At 45.8% G+C, this 23341-nt stretch overlaps 1 protein-coding gene across 1 annotated transcript; it reads right to left on the bottom strand.

The window, feature by feature from the left end:
- Positions 1 to 1592: 1592 nt before the first annotated feature.
- Positions 1593 to 16739, bottom strand: LOC100496194 (E3 ubiquitin/ISG15 ligase TRIM25). The gene is made up of 3 exons (XM_012952931.3): positions 16524 to 16739; positions 7984 to 8546; positions 1593 to 3481 (listed from the first exon to the last, which is right to left on the bottom strand). The coding sequence occupies exons 2-3, from the start codon at positions 8542 to 8544 to the stop codon at positions 1721 to 1723; spliced, it is 2322 nt and encodes a 773-aa protein (XP_012808385.2). The 5' UTR covers positions 8545 to 8546; positions 16524 to 16739; the 3' UTR covers positions 1593 to 1720.
- Positions 16740 to 23341: the final 6602 nt, after the last annotated feature.

Below are 23341 nucleotides of genomic sequence, written 5' to 3'. Positions count from 1 at the left end.
AATGGATTATGGCAGGAGAAACTTCTCTCCCAACTGAGGCTCATAGCTCCCAACATCAAGAAGTTTTTCAGAAACACTGGTCTGATTTGGGGGTATTTGTGGATAACAAGCTGTGTAACTCTAGGCAGTGTCACTAAATACATTATACAGAGAGAGACAGAGGGTAGTGCCCCCCAAATACATTAGAGTGAGAGGCAGAGGGGATACAGATTGATGCAGCGGGAAAGGATAACACAAATCACACTGTGCCGCTGTGTTGTTGTTAATGTCACTGTTCATCTGCTTTGGGCACTCGGGGAAGGGTTTCTGTTACACACGATGCACAATTGGGCATTACCCGCCCCAGGATACACTAACGGGCTTAACGGGCTACAGTAATACCCACATTTCAGTCTTGGGCAGGGAAACCTCCCCCCTCACACACCAAAACAAACATCAGGGAATCTTCCCATTGTCGGTCACTGAGAGGGGATCAAACCTACTGGGACTGGTTTCAGGCACTGGGATTTACAGTTCTTGGCCAGACAAATGGGGAAATAGGAAAAGTAGACACTGTCTGGGAGGGAAAATATCCTACTGGACTGGATTCTCACAATCCAGTGTTGAACACCCCGGTATCTCCAGTGATACAGTCTCTGAGCAGGACTCTCTAGCAACCCCCTCTAGCAACCCCCTCTAGCAACCCCCTCTAGCAACCTCTAGCAACCCCTCTAGCAACCTCTAGCAACCCCCTCTAGCAACCCATGCTGCATTAGACAGAACTCAATAAGTTATTTTTAGGAGAATATTATACAACCAACTGACTCTTCCCATGGGTTTCCAACACAGTCATCACAAAAACTCAGTTATGTGTAGCCCTACGTTAGGCACAAGGAGCAATAATAGTAGAAATAAAAAAAAATAGGAAAAAAAGCTCCAGCAGCGCTATTGGTAACACTCCCCACAATAAATGTTTTGCAGCAAAACCTGCTGGAGCTTTTTTTCCTATTTTTTTGGATTTTACAATTGTATTTGGTTGCAGCTCAGAGCAACAACTGAAGCTTTTTTCGCAGGTATTTCATACAAAGTTCACCAACAATTTTTTATTTTTTGTACAAGAAGCAATAATACCCTACTGTTACCCTCTGCCCACTACAGAAGGGTCAATTTCCCAATGCTATGGGTCAAAAATGTTCACAAGGCTGGACCTCCATAAAGGCCCCCATTTGGCAGCCCAGAAACCTGGCACTCAATAGTAAGAAATCCAAGTCCGGCTTGGGACTCCCCCAGTTACATGGGAGTAGGAGAAACAATAGGTTAGCTGAAAGCAGTTCTAATGTGTAGCGCCGGCTGAAAGCTCAGACTCAGGCACACTTTACTGCTGCGCTGCAAGTTGGAGTGATATTCCCCCCCCCTCACCCCCAGCAGCCGATCAGCAGAACAATGGGAAGGGAGCAAGATAGCAGCTCCCAGTAGGTATCAGAATAGCACTCAATAGTAAGAAATCCAAGTCCGGCTTGGGACTCCTCCAGTTACATGGGAGTAGGAGAAACAATAGGTTAGCTGAAAGCAGTTCTAATGTGTAGCGCTGGCTCCAATGAACACAACTCCTGTGAAAGTTACATCCTGATTTATTATAAAAAAAACAATCCGTACAGTAAAATAGAGAGGCTCCTGGCTTTGTTGGCAGCAGAGCTGACAGAGTTGAGAATACGTCCCCTTTAGTGTAGGGGGCAGGGCCCTAACTAATGATCCTCACCCAGGCGTTATCCCCCCAGACACAGAATGCAGCATGAAGGGGCTCAGTGAAGGTGACGGTGAAGGTGTGTAAGTGCCTGATTGGACGAATCAGCTCATAGAAGGACAGGCGTCCGGCCTCATAGTCAAAGAAGATCCTTATTTTTCTATGTTCAGGTTGACAGCGTAATTTGGTTTCTTCTTTATTATGTATCACAGTATAGTTATTATCCCACCTCCACAAGGCCCAGGACTTGTCATTATTTCCAGTGTAGGACTGTGCCCCGCCCCTCTCTATACTGGGATAGGCCACTCCTACCCTCCAGCCTCCGTTTTCCCCGCCCTCCATGTCCCAGTAATGTCGCCCCGAGGGGAAACTCCTGGTGCTTAAAGCCTGGAAATCCTGGAATCTCTGTGGGGTTTGGGGGCGACGGAGCCTGGTTGCCGAGTAGGTGACCAGTTTGCCCTCTTCCAATACAGAGACCTGATTACTAGCAGTGTTTATATCCACCGACATACCTACGGCCTCCTTCCCATAATAGGGGTCAATGTTTCTGCGCGGGAAACGTTGCATAAGTTTATGTTTTAGTTGCTGGTTTTGCTGAGCAGCAGGTTGTGAGTCTCTATTTGTCTCTGGGATTTGATAGACGGGACTGGGGGCCCCAGCGCTAAATTCTAATTCTGCCTCATTCCGAGCCATAATATCCCCCAACATGTCTGTAGCCTCCTCCCCATTTATGCCCCATCTCTTTGCCCCATTCACAAACCCATTCAAACCTGTTAGAAATATCTCAGAGATATAATCTATATCAAGAACATTTTCATAAATAAACTTATAATTTCCCCCCTCAACATCCTCCTCATCATCGTCCTCCTCACTATCTGATAGCTCCGCCCTATCGGATTCCCCCCGTACTATCATTAATGGATCATCTGTATGTAACAGCTTCTCGGTGTGATGGATCTCCCTTGACAGATGACTTTTCTTTTTTTCCAGCTGTTGGATGAATTCAGAAATTCTTAGTGAAAATTGTTCTTCGTGCCTGGAGATCTCGCTCAGGACTCGCTTCTTTAGGGCTTCTAGCCATTCCCTGATGTCCCCAAACAGGGCGGCCGCTTGGTCTGTGTGATTAGCTGCTCTTTTCTGCATATTCTCAATATCCGCTATTTCTGAAGTCCATTTCTTTACAAGATTTCTCAGTTTCTCTTTCTTCTTCTCAGAGGCCTCACTCAGCAGCTCCACCCTGTGGCCCCGGTGCCCCCCGGCCAGGCAGCAGGACACACAGATACAGGCCCCATCCTCACAGCAGTGATACTTTAGGGGCTCATTGTGGGCAGAACATTTTCTGTTCCCCAGGTTGGTGGTGGGCTCAGTGAGTACATGTTCTGCTGACTTGCTGTGGACCCTCACGTGGTCATTACATAGAGAAGCCTCACACAGGAGACAGGATTGAGCAGCGGGTACAGAAGAGTTAATACAATAAGTGCAGAAGATCCCCATCCCATCCTGCCCTTGGTTAGAAGGAAAGAACTGTTCTACGAGGGTACCAAGTGTTAGGTCTTTTTTCAGTTCTGGCCGCCTCCTGTATCTCTCTCTGCATTCAGGACATGATGGATCTTCCTCTATCCCCTCCTGCCAGTCCCATGTTCTCTCAATGCAGCCCCAGCAGAAGTTGTGCCCACAGGGCAGGGTTACGGGATCGGTATAAATGTCCTTACAAATGGAGCAGCTCAGCTCGTCTCTCAGATTGGCAGCCGCCATGGGAAAGGTGAACAGCAAATGAAAGTGAGTAAAATCCAGAGACACGAGACAGGGTGTGGGGGTTGGATTACTTGGACTTTGGCTTGTTTATTGTTTACCTTTCAAGATTTACCTTCTACACCCTTTCCTAAGCACTATCGCAACTTGTTCTTTAGGCAACGACACTGTGAAAGCTGCTTCCATCTCAAGGTGTCCGTTCCCTGAGTTGTTCCATGACGTACTGAGTAAGGTGACATGAATGTTGACATTGTTGGACCCTACTCAAGGGCAGAGCCTTGTATCTCTGTTGATGATCTTCTGTTTAGAAGAAGTTAACAAGAGTAAATGTTCGTAGTACATATATGAGTAGTTTTATTTTATTAGGAGCTTTTCTTCTTCTGCAAAAGGGATAAAAACCAAACCCTGTTGCCTCCATTCAACTGAAAGGAAAATTCCTAAAAGCTCTGTAACCCATAACTCTTCTTCATCTCATGGGAAAACCAACTCATGGACTTCTCTATTACAATGATATTGACTTCTGTGTTGATTCTCTCTCAGCCAAGGATAAGATCCTGCAAACACAGAGAAGATAATGATTAACCAATGGACATTCCTTGGCCCCGTGTTTTATTACAGTAGTATTGGCAGCACATAGAAGGGCTTTAATCCATAAATGGGAACCATAACATGTCCAAACCATTACATTTATGGGAAGATGATCTTCATATGGGGGTCCTTACTATTTCCCTGTGGTCATATGTTTCATAGATTGGCTTCTCACTGCCTAGTCTGGGACAATATTTCCCAAGGAAAAGAGATCAGAAAGGGAGGTGCCAATCCAACAAGGATATGACCACAGGTAAATAGTTACTAGAAACATATGACTTACCTCAACCATTGACAAGCTAGAGCTATATCAGAGAGATACAGAGGAATCTACTTAGCTGCAAGGTCTGAGCACCTCTGCAGTCACATTGGGGTTTAAAGAAGAACCAAACCTCAACAAAGAAGCAGGCTTGAAATGACCTGCTACCAGGGCTGAAGGTCCAAGAAGGAAGAGGTGCACAGCAGAACAGAGATTGTATTATTTGCTGTGTCCAAGGGGGTCAATCAGAATGGTCATGAACTGGAGAAATCAACAAGAGAACATACTTTAGAACACACCCAGAAAGACTTATAATGAGGCATTGAACAAAAACTTCCATTTGCAAAATCAAACTGCCCGACGTTGGAACGTTACATGTGACAATGCTCCGGTCTCCACTGAGGCCAAAATCTCCCCCCAGAATTCTGTCTCATGGGTTTCCCCCCAGTCGTCACTGACAGAGCAGATTTTAACAAAGTTAGAAATTCTTAACCCACCTACTGTTACTTATTGCTAACATTAAGCTAATCTCTAAACAAGGGAAGGATTCATCCTTGCCGTCATCTTATAGGCCCATACCTTTGATCAAGTAGATCTGATTTCCTTGCTTGGTTGTGCCACAGGATGGGGGGGAGTTAGAAATATCCCAACTATATTGATAAATGTGACTTACGCAGCTAAAACCACAGTAAACCTCGTTCTTGGAACAGTTTAGATGCTGGAAAACCATCTAAAAGATTGTAAGCTTTGGGCAGGGATCTCATTCCAAGTGTGTACTGAAATACCTAAGTACTTGAGCACAGATTGTTTTATTTTTACTGTTTAGTTTTATAATTACTGAACCCCTGTTTGTGTTTGTGCCTTGTAAAGCACTGTGTGCATTTGTGGTGCTATATAAATAAATACATAGAGTAGAACCCCCATACATGTGTTTCTTGGGATTATTATTGTTGTACTAAATTGGGCTTTTTTGTCACATTTTTAAGGCAGCTAATCCCCACCCGACAGGCCAGAGTAATTGCAGATGGAGAAAAATCTATTATTTCATCTCTATAAAGGTACCAGACAAGGTTGTCCATTATCTTCTATGCTCTTTAATACATCTATGGAACCACTTATTAGATATTTAAATACTAAACATCTATTCCAAGGAATGAATATAAATAAACAAACATTAATTCAGGAATATAGATTGTAAGCTCTACAGGGCAGGGACCTCCATCCTCTTGTCTCTTTGACTCTTAACTTATTGCAAATGTATCTTGTATTTATTTGTATTTATTGTTATACTTTGTATTTATATATTATTATCTTAATAACCCCCTGTTTATATTAATGTATTCTACTGTACAGCGCTGGGTACATAAATAAAGCTTTATAAATAAAGATATACATACATACATACATACATACAATAAAGGTACAAGACAAGGTTGTCCATTATCTTCTATGCTCTTTAATACATCTATGGAACCACTCATTAGATATTTAAATACTAAAGATCTATTCCAAGGAATGAATATAAATAAACAAAAATGAATTCAGGAAAAACACCTTTTAACAATGAATGTCTAAATCTATGTCAGTCTACTATTAATAATAAAATATGTATTTTTTAAATCCATCAGTTAATAGAGCTCCTCCAGCAGAATCCTGCATTGTTATCTGTTTTACAGGGTTTTTTTATACTTCATTTAGACATTTAACGTGGGACTAGCCATATTCTTAGTTTCTCAGGTGCCCTCAGTCATGTGACCTGTGCTGTGAGAAACGTCCATCTCTCTTTACTGCTGCGCTGCAAGTATTATATGTATATAATTTAAATATATTGTAATATTTACTTTACATTTCTTTTCTATACAATCATTGTATTTATTCTTATTCTGTCATTTTTAGGAAATGCTTTAATTTCAAGTGAAATCTCAGTGAATATTCAGTCGTATCGACTGCTCGTGTAACTTAAAAAAACCAATTTGGGATAAAAAGCTCATAACTTGCAAAGAAATATCACTTTCCCTAATGTTTCACCTTGTTGTCAGGAAGAAATACAGACATTTTATTTTGAGAGTAGTATTTATTTAATTTGATATTAATGATAATAAGACAAAATGTATGATGTCTCACAGTAAATGTTACAGGAATGAATGCATACCCAGAGCCATTATGTTCCCCCTGGCACCACAGAACTAATGAGAATATTGGCACCGGGTTCTGCTGCTCGTCAGTTACCTTAGCTAATGATTGTTACCCAAGTATCATACCAGACACAGAATGCAGCATGAAGGGGCTCAGTGAAGGAGGCAGTGAAGGTGTGTAAGTGCCTGATTGGCTCACTCAGCTCATAGAAGGACAGGCTTCCGGCCTCATAGTCCAGTAATATTCTGATCCATGGGACGGATGGAATGCGAAGTAGATTGTTTTCCTCTCCATCATGTCTAGTTGTATAGATATTGTTACCTCTGCACAAACACCAGGACTTGTCATTCCCCCCGATACAGGACTGTTTCCCTCTCCTCTCTATACTGGGATAGGCCACCCCTAACTTCCAGTTCCCAGACTCACTGACCTCCACATCCCAGTAATGGTGCCCTGAGGGGAAACTCCTGGTGCTTAAAGCCTGAGGAATCCATTGAAATCTCTGTGGGGTTTGGGGGCGACGCTGTGTTTTTGGGGCGTAGGATACAGTTCTACTGTCCTCTGATACATCTACAATATTACTCGCCGTGTCTGTATCCAGTACCAAGTCTGTAGCCTCCTGGGCACAGATCCACCATCCCTCTCTCCCAGTTACAATAAAAGTTAGTTCTTGGAGTAAGTCCCATGGGAGTTGATGACGTACATAAGAAATAAGTTTTTCTAATTTGTTAAGGAAAAAATTTAAATCTTTTTCACTGTAATCATATAAATTACCTCCCTCCCTATCTGCCCCCTCAGTACCCTCTCCCTCTATGTCCTCATTATCTTCCCCCTCAGTACTCTCTCCCTCTATGTCCTCATTATCTTCCCCCTCAGTACTCTCTCCCTCTATGTCCTCATTATCTTCCCCCTCAGTACTCTCTCCCTCTATGTCCTCATTATCTTCCCCCTCAGTACTCTCTCCCTCTATGTCCTCATTATCTTCCCCCTCAGTACTCTCTCCCTCTATGTCCTCATTATCTTCCCCCTCAGTACTCTCTCCCTCTATTTCCTCATTATCTTCCCCCTCAGTACTCTCTCCCTCTATGTCCTCATTATCTGCCCCCTCAGTACCCTCTCTCTCTCTGCCCTCAGTATCTGCCCACTCAGTACCCTCTCTCTCTCTGCCCTCAGTATCTGCCCCCTCAGCCCCACAAAAGGCAGCTCCATGGGATTCCCATTGTTCCTGTAGGACAGTGAGTGGATCTGCCATGTTGCACAGCTCCTCAATGTGCCGGATCTTCCTGGACAGCTCGCCCTTCTTTATTTCCAGCTCCCGGATTTGAGGGCAGAATTTGAGGTAATACTTCTTTTCCTTCTCCTGTAAATAGTCCTTTATATCTTTCAGAATTTCTCTGATCTCAGTAAAACAGGTAATAACAGCATCTTCTATTTCTTGCACTTCTGTCCTGAATTTCTGAACACTCTGTACTTGTCTCTCGGTCTCCTCTCTCTCTGGGCTCAGTTTCTCCAGAACTTTCCTCAGTTTCTCTTTCTTCTTCTCAGAGGCCTCACTCAGCAGCTCCACCCTGTGACCCCGGTGCCCCCCGGCCAGGCAGCAGGAGGCACAGACAGGGGCCCCATCCTCACAGCAGTGATACTTTAGGGGCTCATTGTGGGCAGAACATTTTCTGTTCCCCAGGTTGGCGGTGGGCTCAGTGAGTACATGTTCTGCTGACTTGCTGTGGACCCTCACGTGGCCATCACATAGAGAAGCCTCACACAGGAGACAGGATTTAGCAGCAAGTACAGGAAAGTGAATACAGTAAGTGCAGTAGATCCCCGTCCCATCATGCTCTGGGGGAGTAGAAAGGAATCGCTCCGCTATGTTACTCAGCCTCAGGTTCCTTTTCAGTTCAGGTTGTCTCCTGTATCTCTCTCTGCATTCAGGACATGATGGATCTTCCCCTATGCTCTTCTGCCAGTCCCATGTTCTCCCAATGCAGCCCCGGCAGAAGGTATGGCCACAGGGCAGGGTAACGGGATCGGTATAAATGTCTCGGCAGATGGAGCAGCTCAGCTTGTCTCTGATCCCAGCAGTCGCCATCACTGAAAGCAGGAAAAGGGTGTGAAAGTTTTACTTGACTCTAATGCAAGATATGTATCACTAGGAGTTCAGCTCACTGTTAACTCTCTACATTCCTAGCTCTCTAACTCCAGATGTGTAAACACGACCAACATAACAACCATGAGCTGCTTTAACCCTTTCACTGCCAGCCATCTTGGTCAAAGCGGAACGTGTATTGCCAGATAGTTTTTGAACATTTTGCACTGTTTCACTTTCCTTGGGGGGACTTTTAGTTTACCCAGGAAAACTATATATCATTTTTTTCAGAACAACCAAAGCTTTCAAAATATGGTAGAATTTTTGTGTAATTCCAATTCTGTAACAAGATATAGGCTTCTAAATGTCTAAAAATGAAAAAAAAATTCCATAATATAAACACACATGCCAGAAACAAAAATTATTTTATGCATGAAAATACAACTGAATTGGAAAGTCCCATGTCTCCTGAACGTGCCAATACCAAATATATATAGTTTTATGGAGATTTCTCACTTATATAGGTCAAAAACTCCCAGCAGGACACTACCAAATTCCCAAAACACTGCGCCAGAAAGCTGCATACTTTAGATTTCAAGGCCAAAAATTCCACTAACAGAAGGTTTACCCCAGAAAATTATACATTTTTGGAAAGAACAGATTCTGGGGAATCCAGAATAGGTAGAACTGTCTGTCTGCTCCAAACTACCAAGTCGCAATGCTTTCCTAAAGTTATTGGTTTTTATGAAAATTTGTGAAATTTTTAAAAAATCACTTCAAAGCTTCCAGTCTATAGAATCTGATCTCCTACAGGCCATAAAGTAACCAAATAAAACACCCTAAATATGAACACCAGGGGTCCACTGAACAGTTTGATGCCCAATATGTATAGGTTTACCTAAGTATGTGGCATGTAGGGGCCCCAATGGGAACATACCCCCATATGATCTTTCATTTCTGTCATTTCAGCTCCAGCAAAATCAACACATTTACATCATTATATGTGGGATAAAGCTACAAAAAAGTATGCTCACCCCAGAAAGCCATATATTTTTGGAAAGTACACATTCCCCCGAATCTATAATGGGTACCCATGTCTTTCTACTCCAAAGTACCAAGCTGTAAAGCTTTCCTAAGCTTGCAGATTTTTATGAAATTACAGAAAATCGCCTAAAAATGTTGCAATTTGCCGCATTTATCTCACACAATTTCTTGCGTACAAAGGCAAATCACCCCCAATAGGAACACCAGAGGTCTACTGAGCAGTTTGATGCCCAATATGCATAGATATAACAAAGTCTGCGGTATGTACTGACCCCAAAATGAAAATAGTGTATATGGATTTCTCGGCTGCCAACTCAGCTTTTGCATACAGAGCCCCCTGTCAGTGTATTATGTGCCGTAACCCCCCTAACTATACAGAGCCCCCTGTCAGTGTATTATGTGCCGTAACCCCCCTAACTATACAGAGCCCCCTGTCAGCGTATTATGTGCCGTAACCCCCCTAACTATACAGAGCCCCCTGTCAGTGTATTATGTGCCGTAACCCCCCTAACTATACAGAGCCCCCTGTCAGCGTATTATGTGCCGTAACCCCCCTAACTATACAGAGCCCCCTGTCAGTGTATTATGTGCCGTAACCTCCCCTAACTATACAGAGCCCCCTGTCAGCGTATTATGTGCAGTAACCCCCCTAACTATACAGAGCCCCCTGTCAGCGTATTATGTGCCGTAACCCCCCCTAACTATACAGAGCCCCCTGTCAGCGTATTATGTGCCGTAACCCCCCCTAACTATACAGAGCCCCCTGTCAGGGTATTATGTGCCGTAACCCCCCTAACTATACAGAGCCCCCTGTCAGCGTATTATGTACTGTAACCCCCATAACTATACAGAGACCCCCAGAAAACTACATATTTTTGGAAAGTACACATTCTGATGAATTCAAAATAGGTAAAGTTATTTTTGTGCACCAAAGTTTCACCTGGCAAAGCTACGCTAAAAACAGATCAGGAACACTTATACAGGGATAAAAATGCAATAAAACCACAAAAATTGTGCAAATCAGGGAAGCAACAAAATAAGTCACACGCTGTCAAAATAAACAGTTTTTAGGGAAAAGAAACTAAAAGGTAAAATGGAAAAAAAATTATAAAAAAAAAGTTTTTGTATACATGTGTATACATATGTAAAAGTTGTGTTACAGTGTGTAAGTGTGTATATAAGTGTATATGAGTGTATATGAGTGTGCAAAATGAAAAAAAACCTGCTAAATTGTGTGCTGTATGTGTGTATAAATGTATGTAAGTGTGTGTGTAAGCGTATAAATGCAAAAAATAAAAAACTTACCTGTCCTGAAGCAGGGATCACAGTCTTGGTCCACCTGCTGCAGTCCTAGAGTCAGTGGGCCGGCACTAGGGGGGAAGCAGGAAGCGGGGTCCGAGCAGCAGACGCGATGCGATCGCGTCTGCTGCTTGGAGGTCGGTCCTGCGATGATTGCATCACAGGACCGACATGACAGCCCCCTTGGCTCATTGCCCAGGGGGCTGTCATCGCTGTCATACCGCTTCTGCAGATAGAATCTTTAACTGTGAAACAATGTACAAGGCATGTTGTTGGCAGTTAAAGCCTTTTTCTGCAGTTAAAGTGTTAAATTACATCAAAGCCCAGCCACCTTTTCTGAAACTGTGTACTACCTGCACTGATCCCCCTTCAAACTGTATGAAGTGCACCCCCAGAGACTGAAACATTGGCCCCCAGTGGTTGCCAAGCAGGAGTATACACAGTAGAAGCTGATCTTTTCCCGGATACTCTAGAACTCTAGTTCAGCTATGGATTCTGTGGAACCTGCTCAATGGATGGGATGAAGCCAAACATCAATACACCATGCACTGCTCTGCAATTAAAGACTGAGGGAAGACTTCTTGTGGTTACAGAACAGGAAGAGAAACCTGTGTGGGTGAAGGCACTTCAAAAATAAAAATCGTATTAATCCTTGAGAGGCTTCCACTGGAGGGAACCACAAACAGGTATTTCAAAAATGGTGATCGTAGAAATCCCATCTCCTTAATTGTACCTGTGCCCCAAGGCATCAGAACTGGGGGGGCAGCAACCCTAAAATACCTTTGTCCATCACCATAAAAATGAATGGACTAGAGCTTGTCTGCCTGTTGCTATTTTTCATGATATAGGGATTTATACCAGAAACATTTTATTTTATGGACAAAAATTAAACTGATTAGGAAAGCCTCATGTCTCCCGAACGTGCCGATACCTGATATGTATAGTTTTATGGAGATTTCTGACTTCTATCGATCAAAAACTCCCAGCAGTAAATTACCAAATTTTCAAAGCATTATAGCAGAATACGGCATACTTTAGATTCCAAAGCCAAATATCCTGGAACATTATGTTCACCCCAGGAAACCATACATGTTTGAAAAGTACACATTCTGCCGAATCCAAAATGGGTAACCCTGTCTTTCTACTCCTAAGTACCAAACAGCAATGTTTCTATAAAAAATTTTGAAAATTCAAAAAAAGTGCCTCAAAGTTTTCACTTTCTTATTTCCCACATATCATTAGGTACCAAGAAAAAACATCCTAAACTTGGAAGCCAAGGGTCCACTGAACAGTTTGGTGCCCATTGTGCATAGATTTACCAAAGTATCTGGCAATTAGAGACCCTAAAAGGAAGTTAGTGCATACATATCTCATGGCATATAAATCAGACGATGTATTTTTTTGGTAGAAATGTATGTGGTAAAAAGACCCCCAAACAGTACGGAGACCCTAGAAAACCATATATTTTCTGAAAGAACACATTCTAATGAAACAAAAATGGGTAAAGACGTCTTTCTACTGCAAACTGCAAAACTACAAAGCTATGCTAAACATAGTGGTTTCTAAAAGGCATCACAAAGCTTACATTTTACCCCATTATACTGAATACCCTCATTTCATAACGTATCAACATAAAACATTCTAAATATGAATGCCAGGGGCCTACTGAACAGTTTGATGCCCTATATGCAAAGATTTACCAAACTATGTGGGGTACAGAGGCACCCAAATGAAAATAGTGCATAGGAATTTTCAGCCTGAAGACCTGGCTGCTGCAATATGAGCTCCCGGTATGTGTATTATGTGCCATAAGACCCCCTAACAGTAAGGAGACCCTAGGAAACCATATATTTTATAAAAGTACACATTCTGACAAAACAAAAATGGGTAAATAAATCCTTCTAATGTATCAACATTCCTCCATCTCCCCCCTGCATCTTCCTACTCCTCCCTGCATCTTCCCACTCCCCTCTGCATCCTCCCGTAGCCCCCTGCATCCTCCCACTCCTCCCTGCAACTTCCCACTCCCCTCTGTGTCCTCCCATAGCCCCCTGCATCCTCCCACTCCCCTCTGCATCCTCCCATACCCCCTGCATCCTCCCTCACCCCCTGCATCCTCCCTTACCCCTGCATCCTCCCACACCCCCTGCATCCTCCCACTCCCCCTGCATCCTCCCACTCCCCCTGCATCCTCCCGCACCCCCTGCTTCCTCCCGCACCCCCTGCATGCTCCCACTCCCCTCTGCATCCTCCCATACCCCCTGCATCCTCCCACACCCCCTGCATCCTCCCTCACCCTCTGCATCCTCCCTTACCCCCTGCATCCTCCCTTACCCCCTGCTTCCTCCCGCGCCCCCTGCATCCTCCCACTCCCCCTGCATCCTCCCTCACCCCCTGCTTCCTCCCGCACCCCCTCCATCCTCCAGCACCCCCTGCTTCCTCCCACTCCCCCTGCATCCTCCCACTCCCCCTGCATCCTCCGCACCCCCTGCATCCTCCCACACCCCCTGCTTCCTTCCGCACCCCCTGCTTCCTCCTGCACCCCCTGCATCCTCCCGCTCCCCCTGCATCCTCCCGCACCCCTGCTTGCTCCCGCACCCCTTGCATCCTCCCGCACCCCCTGCTTCCTCCCGCATCCCCTGCTTCCTCCCACTCCCCCTGCATCCTCCCGCACCCCCTGCTTCCCCCCGCACCCCCTGCATCCTCCCACTTCCCCTGCTACCTCCCGCACCCCCTGCTTCCTCCCGCACCCCCTGCATCCTCCCGCACCCCCTTCATCCTCCCGCACCCCCTGTATCCTCTCCGCTCCCCCTGCATCCTCCCGCACACCCTGCTTCCTCCTGCATCCCCTGCATCCTCCCGCTCCCCCTGCTTCCTCCCACACCCCCTGCTTCCTCCCGCACCCCCTGCATCCTCCCACTCCCCCTGCATCCTCCCGCACCCCCTGCTTCCTCCCGCACCCCCTCCATCCTCCAGCACCCCCTGCTTCCTCCCGCACCCCCTGCATCCTCCCGCACCCCCTGCTTCCTCCTGCACCCCCTGCATCCTCCCACTCCCCCTGCATCCTCCCGCACCCCCTGCTTCCTCCCACTCCCCCTGCATCCTCCCACACCCCCTGCATCCTCCCTCACCCCCTGCATCCTCCCTTACCCCCGGCATCCTCCCGCACCCCCTGCTTCCTCCTGCACCCCCTGCATCCTCCCGCCACCCCCTGCTTCCTCCCGCACCCCCTGCATCCTCCAGCACCCTCTGCTTCCTCCTGCACCCCCTGCTTCCTCCCATTTCCCCTGCATCCTCCCGCACCCCCTGCATCCTCCCGCACCCCCTGCTTCCTCCCACACCCCCTGCATCCTCCCGCTCCCCCTTCATCCTCCGGCACCCCCTGCTTCCTCCCGCACCCCTTGCATCCTCCCGCACCCCCTGCTTCCTCCCACTCCCCCTGCATCCTCCCGCACCCCCTGTTTCCTCCCACACCCCCTGCATCCTCCCACTTTCCCTGCTTCGTCCCGCACCCCCTGCTTCCTCCTCCACCCCCTGCATCCTCCCGCACTTCCTGCTTCCTCCTGCACCCCCTGTATCCTCCCGCACCCCCTGCATCCTCCCACTCCCCCTGCATCCTCCCGCACCCCCTGCTTCCTCCCACTCCCCTGCATCCTCCCACACCCCCTGCATCCTCCCGCACCCCCTGCTTCCTCCCGCACCCCCTGCATCCTCCCGCACCCCCTGCTTCCTCCTGCACCCCCTGTATCCTCCCGCACCCCCTGCTTCCTCCTGCACCCCCTGCATCCTCCCACTCCCCCTGCTTCCTCCCGCACCCCCTGCTTCCTCCCCCATCCCCTGAGTCCTCTCTCTCCCCCCCTGCATCCTCTCACAGTCCCTGCGGTTGTAACAAAGCAAGCAGTATTTGCAGACACTGGGCTAAAAAGAAGGCAAAAATGCTCTAGTCCATCTCAAGGTCAAAATCACAGCAAAGATCTCTGGAGGTAGGGGGTAGAATGGCACAAGGGGGGGGTAGGGGGCAGAATGGCACAAGGTTGGTAGGGGGCAGAATGGCACATGGTTGGTAGGGGCAGAATGGCACAAGGGGGGTAGGGGGCAGAATGGCACAAGGTTGGTAGGGGCAGAATGGCACAAGGGGGGTAGGGGGTAGAATGGCACAAGGTTGGTAGGGGTATAATGGCACAAGGGAGGTAGGGGGTAGAATGGCACAACGGGGGTAGGGGGCAGAATGGCACAAGGTTGGTAGGGGGTAGAATGGCACAAGTGGGTTAGGGGGCAGAATGGCACAAGTTTGGTAGGGGCAGAATGGCACAAGGGGGGTAGGGGCAGAAGAGGCACAAGGGGGGTAGGGGGCAAAATGGCACAAGGTTGGTAGGGGGTAGAATGGCACAAGGGGGGTAGGGGGTAGAATGACACAACGGGGGTAGGGGCAGAATGGCACAAGGTTGGTAGGGGGTAGAATGGCACAAGGGGGGTAGGGGGTAGAATGGCACAAGGTTGGTAGGGGGTAGAATGGCACAAGGGGGGTAGGGGGTAGAATGGCACAATGGGGGTAGGGGGCAAAATGGCACAAGGGGGTAGGGGGCAAAATGGCACAAGGGGGTAGGGGGCAGAATGGCACAAGGGGGGTAGGGGGCAAAATGGCACAAGGGGGTAGGGGGCAAAATGGCACAAGGGGGTAGGGGGCAGAATGGCACAAGGGGGGTAGGGGCAGACTGGCAAACGCAATGGTTTTGTAAGAAATTGTCACATTTGTACAGTGCAGGCAAGCGCCCCCATCCCCACACCGACACTCCCCAAAGCCTAGTTTCCCATTCCAGCGGCTTCATATAGAGGGACCGACTCTCCCCCAAGGTGGGACATACAGGAATGCATTGGTTGGTGGGGATTTGGTTTCTGGATGGGTGGGATGTGGCCAGTGGCTTCTGCCCACGATAAAAATACAGATTTAAAGCTATTACAAAAGGTGGTTTGTAGATACGGAGTCCCAGAACCTACAGAAAGTGATGGAGGTGCCCGTGTTATTGGGCAAATAATGAAAGATCCAGGGGATCCAGCTATCATTCCGCACTCCACAGAAAGGTATCATGGGATTATTAAAGGGGCGGTTCACCTTTAAGTTAACTGTTACTATGTTATAGAATGGCCAATTCCAAGCAACTTTTCAATTGGTCTTCATTATTTGATTGTTATAAATTTAGAATTATTTGCCTCCTTCTTCTAATGCTTTGCAGTATTTACATGGGGGGGGGTCACTGACCCCGGCAGCCAAACCCTATTGCTCTGTGAGGCGCCAGTTTTATTGTTACTTTTTATTTCTTATCTTTCTATTCAGCCCCTCCCCTATTCATATACCAGTCTCTCATCCAAGCCCCTCCCTGGTTGCTAAGGTAACTTGGACCCTAGTAACCAAATAGTTGCTATAGCCAAAGCGACGTCCTCATAACTTCTGTAAACAGGACGTGGCCACATCTATTACCAATAGTGTTAAATAGCATCCAAACTACCCCCAAAAGTGCCCAACCAAAACTTAGTCCGTATGAAACAGGAACAAAAACAGGACTGTATTTTCTATAGGAACCAGGCACAGTGCGTATAGGTGTTTGTCCCTATGTAATTACATTGCAAAAACAACTCACCGGAATGTGTTGGGCTCCAGGTCCAGACACGCGTGAAGGAAACTTATCCCCGGAGACTGGGTCGTAGCCAAGGAACCCCACACACTGGCCCCATGGCACCGAGCTCCATGCCGTGTTGGTGACACCCAGGGCTGTTAAGCTGGGAGGGAAGTCGGATTCACGTCACTGCAAGTTGCTGCCCCTCCCAATGGCCCAATGACAAAGCAGGTTCTTTCCTTACTGAGCATAAAGTGCTTCCACTCATACAGGGTTAATGGGGGAACTCACACTTCCACGTGGGGCTCAGCTTGGGCCAATGGGAGCCCCTGGTATTGTCGGATCTCACTGTACATGTTTAGTGATGGGCGAAATGTTTCGCCAGGCATGGATTCACCGCACGTCCACGTCGCAGCTGTCAAAAAAATAGCCGCGCAACGAAATAATAGCCGCGGGTGACAATTTTTTTTGTTGCACGACATTTTCGCCGTTTTGCGGATCTTTTGAAACATTGGTGAATTTTTCAGTGAAGTGAAACGGAACAGATTCGCTCATCACTATACACGTTCCGATGCCGCGATACGTCGGGCAGATGGGAATACCTGGCAATAGCGATGAGCGAATCTGTCCCGTTTCACTTCACCAAAAAATTCACCAATGTTTCAAAAGATCCGCAAAACGGCGAAAATGCCACGTGCAAAACTATTTATTTTGACGCGCGACTATTTATTTTGACGCGCGACTATTTATTTTGCCGCCACGACTATTTATTTTGACGCGCGACTATTTATTTTGCCGCCACGACTATTTATTTTGACGCGCGACTATTTATTTTGCCGCCACAACTATTTATTTTGACGCCACAACTATTTATTTTGACGCCACAACTATTTATTTTGACGCCACAACTATTTATTTTGACGCCACAACTATTTATTTTGCCGCCACAACTATTTATTTTGACGCCACAACTATTTATTTTGACGCCACAACTATTTATTTTGCCGCCGCGATTATTTATTTTGACGCCACAACTATTTATTTTGACGCCACAACTATTTATTTTGACGCGCGACTATTTATTTTGACGCCACAACTATTTATTTTGACGCCACAACTTATTATTTTGCCGCCACGACTATTTATTTTGACGCCACGACTATTTATTTTGACGCCACAACTATTTATTTTGACGCCACAACTATTTATTTTGCCGCCGCGATTATTTATTTTGACGCCACAACTATTTATTTTGACGCCACAACTTATTATTTTGACGCGCAACTATTTATTTTGACGCCACAACTAATTATTTTGACGCCACGACTATTTATTTTGACGCCACAACTTATTATTTTGACGCGCAACTATTTATTTTGACGCCACAACTATTTATTTTGCCGCCACGACTATTTATTTTGACGCGCGACTATTTATTTTCATGCCACAACTATTTATTTTGCCGCCGCGACTATTTATTTTGACGCCACAACTATTTATTTTGACGCCACAACTATTTATTTTGACGCCACAACTATTTATTTTGACACCACAACTATTTATTTTGACGCCACAACTATTTATTTTGACGCCACAACTATTTATTTTGACGCCACAACTATTTATTTTGACGCCACAACTATTTATTTTGACGCCACAACTATTTATTTTGCCGCCGCGACTATTTATTTTGACACCACAACTATTTATTTTGACGCCACAACTATTTATTTTGACGCCACAACTATTTATTTTGACGCCACAACTATTTATTTTGACGCCACAACTATTTATTTTGCCGCCGCGACTATTTATTTTGACGCCACAACTATTTATTTTGACGCCACAACTAATTATTTTGACGCCGCGACTATTTATTTTGACACCACAACTATTTATTTTGCCGCCACGACTATTTATTTTGACGCGCGACTATTTATTTTCATGCCACAACTATTTATTTTGACGCCACAACTAATTATTTTGACGCCACAACTATTTATTTTGCCGCCACGACTATTTATTTTGACGCGCGACTATTTATTTTCATGCCACAACTATTTATTTTGCCGCCGCGACTATTTATTTTGACGCCACAACTATTTATTTTGCCGCCGCGACTATTTATTTTGACGCCACAACTATTTATTTTGCCGCCGCGACTATTTATTTTGACGCCACAACTATTTATTTTGCCGCCGCGACTATTTATTTTGACGCCACAACTATTTATTTTGCCGCCGCGACTATTTATTTTGACGCCACAACTATTTATTTTGACGCGCGACTATTTATTTTGACACACGACTATTTATTTTGACGCCACAACTATTTATTTTGACGCGCGACTATTTATTTTGCCGCCGCGACTATTTATTTTGACGTGCGACTATTTATTTTGATGCCGGAACTATTTATTTTGACATGCAACAATTCTTCTGACGCCCGCAACAATTTTTGGACACGCGGCGAGTTTTTCTGTAGTGAATTTTTTCATCCGTTTCTCAAAACAATCCGCCAATGGCGAAACGTGGAAATTTGCCACGAATCCATGCCTGGGGGAACATTTCGCCCATCACTCCCTGGCAAAGTGCCCCATGTCCTGTATCTTGGGAAACAAACCCCAAGTAGCCGGGAAGGTTGGCTCGGGCAGTGTTAGCGCTTGTATCTTCTGCCCAATGAGATGGTCGGGTTAAAGCCGCATACAATGGTTTCAGCAACGGATTTGTATCCGGGATGTAATATGGAACGGTCCCTATGGGATTCCTTGAGGTTCTGTGATTGACAGGGTTGGCAAACGCTCAATCTTCACCTTCCTATCTGGATCCATGTGTTTGGTACCTGGCCCCGGGCAATAACCCAAAGAGATAACATGCGACTTTGCCCCGTTGTACCTTCTCCTTTAGAAACTCACTAATGACTGTGCAACATATTGTATGAGGCCGAGCCAATCTGAGTTTTATTGGATTCTGCACAAACCCGTAGCTCATCAACACATGCCCTTATTATTGTAGCCTTATACTTTGGTACCCACCCTTCTAATAGCCGGTTTTGGCCACTGATAGCCCCATTGGCACTGACATCCATATAACTTTTGCTCTGTCAGTATTTGACTCATCTCCCCTTACCCAGTGATACCCATTGGCTAAGCCAGACGGTACATACATAGTTGTAGTTGTAGGTTTATCATTTAGGGGGGTGTGTGGGTACAATAGACGCGTCTTCCTGTATCATTTTATTAATTGCCCCCAAATCATGCACCATTGTAAGCGTCGGAGCCTGGTTTGTGGGTGAAGGTTGTCCTGCAGGCCATGGTATTTCTGTAGCAATAACTCAAACCAACTTGCTGTGTTTTTCTTGAAGACGTTTCGAAATCTGAATCAAGAATGTTGAATGACTAGAAAAACATGTTCAAGGAAAACATTTGTCCTCATTTATCTTTCTTTTGTTCCTTGTTCTGACAGTTGACTAATGCTGTGTTGGTGTAATGGAGAAACTGTGGAATTGTGGGTAATACTGTGGAATTGTGGGTAACACCCTCCCTGGCTTATTAAGAGGAGGCTCCGACAAGCCCCCACCTTACTGGCCCATGATTTCTGCAGGTTTCTCATCTGCTCCCCCCTATTTATGTCACAGCCCCCCCACATGATCTAAGGGGGTCACTAACCTAAAATAAATTGCTTTGTAGTCACAATCACACCCTCAGGTGAGTACTGAAACCTGCAATTGTAGTAAAATATCTCCCCCTACAAGATCCCCGGGGGGGGTCGGCCGACACTGAGATATTTTGGATAATGGAGTTTCTGCCCATTTGTACAACAGTAGGGGGCGTATCTAGCAGGATTGTGCCCCCCGTGCCTGTAGCCTAATTCAGGATTTGGGAGAGAGAATTGTCCGTGTGACTCCATTGGCTGGGCCATATCCTTGCAGATTAGCCTCCTCCGGCCTCTCGGGGGCAACTGACATTCTCTGGCAAAGAGCCCAGGCCGAACACAACCAAAACACTTGTATCAGTTTCTGCTCTGTTTCTTGTCCATTATTTACAGACTTTTATCTCTTGTTCTATCCCTCTTGTTCTATCCGTCTTGTTCTATCCCTCTTGTTCTATCCCTCTTGTTCTATCCCTCTTGTTCTATCCCTCTTGTTCTATCCCTCTTGTTCTATCCCTCTTGTTCTATCCGTCTTGTTCTATCCCTCTTGTTCTATCCCTCTTGTTCTATCCGTCTTGTTCTATTCGTCTTGTTCTATCCCTCTTGTTCTATCCGTCTTGTTCTATCCCTCTTGTTCTATCCCTCTTGTTCTATCCCTCTTGTTCTATCCCTCTTGTTCTATCCGTCTTGTTCTATCCGTCTTGTTCTATCCCTCTTGTTCTATCCCTCTTGTTCTATCCCTCTTGTTCTATTCGTCTTGTTCTATCCCTCTTGTTCCATCCCTCTTGTTCCATCCCTCTTGTTCCATCCCTCTTGTTCTATCCCTCTTGTTCCATCCCTCTTGTTCCATCCTCTTGTTCCATCCCTCTTGTTCCATCCCTCTTGTTCCATCCCTCTTGTTCCATCCCTCTTGTTCCATCCCTCTTGTTCCATCCCTCTTGTTCCATCCCTCTTGTTCTATCCCTCTTGTTCCATCCCTCTTGTTCCATCCCTCTTGTTCCATCCCTCTTGTTCCATCCCTCTTGTTCCATCCCTCTTGTTCTATTCGTCTTGTTCTATCCCTCTTGTTCTATCCCTCTTGTTCTATCCGTCTTGTTCTATCCCTCTTGTTCTGTCCCTCTTGTTCTATCCCTCTTGTTCTATCCGTCTTGTTCTATCCGTCTTGTTCTATCCCTCTTGTTCCATCCCTCTTGTTCCATCACTCTTGTTCTATCCCTCTTGTTCTATCCCTCTTGTTCTATCCCTCTTGTTCTATTCGTCTTGTTCTATCCCTCTTGTTCTATCCCTCTTGTTCTATCCGTCTTGTTCTATCCCTCTTGTTCTGTCCCTCTTGTTCTATCCCTCTTGTTCTATCCGTCTTGTTCTATCCGTCTTGTTCTATCCCTCTTGTTCTATCCCTCTTGTTCTATCCGTCTTGTTCTATCCCTCTTGTTCTATCCCTCTTGTTCTATCCGTCTTGTTCTATCCCTCTTGTTCTGTCCCTCTTGTTCTATCCCTCTTGTTCTATCCGTCTTGTTCTATCCGTCTTGTTCTATCCCTCTTGTTCCATCCCTCTTGTTCCATCACTCTTGTTCTATCCCTCTTGTTCTATCCCTCTTGTTCCATCCCTCTTGTTCCATCCCTCTTGTTCTATCCGTCTTGTTCTATCCGTCTTGTTCTATCCCTCTTGTTCTATCCCTCTTGTTCTATCCCTCTTGTTCTATCCCTCTTGTTCTATCCGTCTTGTTCTATCCGTCTTGTTCTATCCCTCTTGTTCTATCCCTCTTGTTCTATCCCTCTTGTTCTATCCGTCTTGTTCTATCCCTCTTGTTCTATCCCTCTTGTTCTATCCCTCTTGTTCTATCCGTCTTGTTCTATCCCTCTTGTTCTATCCCTCTTGTTCTATCCGTCTTGTTCCATCCGTCTTGTTCTATCCCTCTTGTTCTATCCCTCTTGTTCTATCCCTCTTGTTCTATCCCTCTTGTTCTATCCGTCTTGTTCCATCCCTCTTGTTCTATCCCTCTTGTTCTATCCCTCTTGTTCTATCCCTCTTGTTCTATCCGTCTTGTTCTATCCCTCTTGTTCTATCCCTCTTGTTCTATCCGTCTTGTTCTATCCGTCTTGTTCTATCCCTCTTGTTCCATCCCTCTTGTTCCATCCCTCTTGTTCCATCCCTCTTGTTCTATCCCTCTTGTTCTATCCCTCTTGTTCTATCCCTCTTGTTCTATCCCTCTTGTTCTATCCCTCTTGTTCTATCCCTCTTGTTCTATCCCTCTTGTTCCATCCCTCTTGTTCTATCCCTCTTGTTCCATCCCTCTTGTTCTATCCCTCTTGTTCCATCCCTCTTGTTCTATCCCTCTTGTTCTATCCCTCTTGTTCTATCCCTCTTGTTCTATCCCTCTTGTTCCATCCCTCTTGTTCCATCCCTCTTGTTCTATCCCTCTTGTTCTATCCCTCTTGTTCTATCCGTCTTGTTCTATCCGTCTTGTTCTATCCCTCTTGTTCCATCCCTCTTGTTCCATCCCTCTTGTTCCATCCCTCTTGTTCTATCCCTCTTGTTCTATCCCTCTTGTTCCATCCCTCTTGTTCCATCCCTCTTGTTCCATCCCTCTTGTTCTATCCCTCTTGTTCTATCCCTCTTGTTCTATCCCTCTTGTTCTATCCGTCTTGTTCTATCCGTCTTGTTCTATCCCTCTTGTTCCATCCCTCTTGTTCCATCCCTCTTGTTCCATCCCTCTTGTTCTATCCCTCTTGTTCCATCCCTCTTGTTCCATCCCTCTTGTTCTATCCCTCTTGTTCTATCCCTCTTGTTCCATCCCTCTTGTTCTATCCCTCTTGTTCTATCCCTCTTGTTCCATCTCTCTTGTTCCATCCCTCTTGTTCTATCCCTCTTGTTCTATCCCTCTTGTTCTATCCCTCTTGTTCCATCCCTCTTGTTCCATCCCTCTTGTTCCATCCCTCTTGTTCCATCCCTCTTGTTCCATCCCTCTTGTTCCATCCCTCTTGTTCCATCCCTCTTGTTCCATCCCTCTTGTTCTATCCCTCTTGTTCTATCCCTCTTGTTCCATCCCTCTTGTTCTATCCCTCTTGTTCCATCCCTCTTGTTCCATCCCTCTTGTTCCATCCCTCTTGTTCCATCCCTCTTGTTCTATCCCTCTTGTTCTATCCCTCTTGTTCTATCCGTCTTGTTCTATCCCTCTTGTTCTATCCGTC

The sequence above is a fragment of the Xenopus tropicalis genome, chromosome 10 (genome assembly GCF_000004195.4).
Source record: "Xenopus tropicalis strain Nigerian chromosome 10, UCB_Xtro_10.0, whole genome shotgun sequence".
NCBI lineage: Eukaryota > Metazoa > Chordata > Amphibia > Anura > Pipidae > Xenopus > Xenopus tropicalis.
The sequence above is the reverse complement of the archived record's forward strand: the minus strand, read 5'-3'. Positions and strand labels throughout refer to the sequence as shown.

Coding starts and splice junctions, on each gene's coding strand:
- LOC100496194 (XM_012952931.3), bottom strand. CDS start 8,544: ATGGCGACTGCTGGGATCAGAGACAAGCTGAGCTGCTCCATCTGCCGA. Junction 3,482..7,983: donor CTGAGAAGAAGAAAGAGAAA/CTGAGGAAAGTT, acceptor CTGTTCACCTTT/CCCATGGCGGCTGCCAATCT.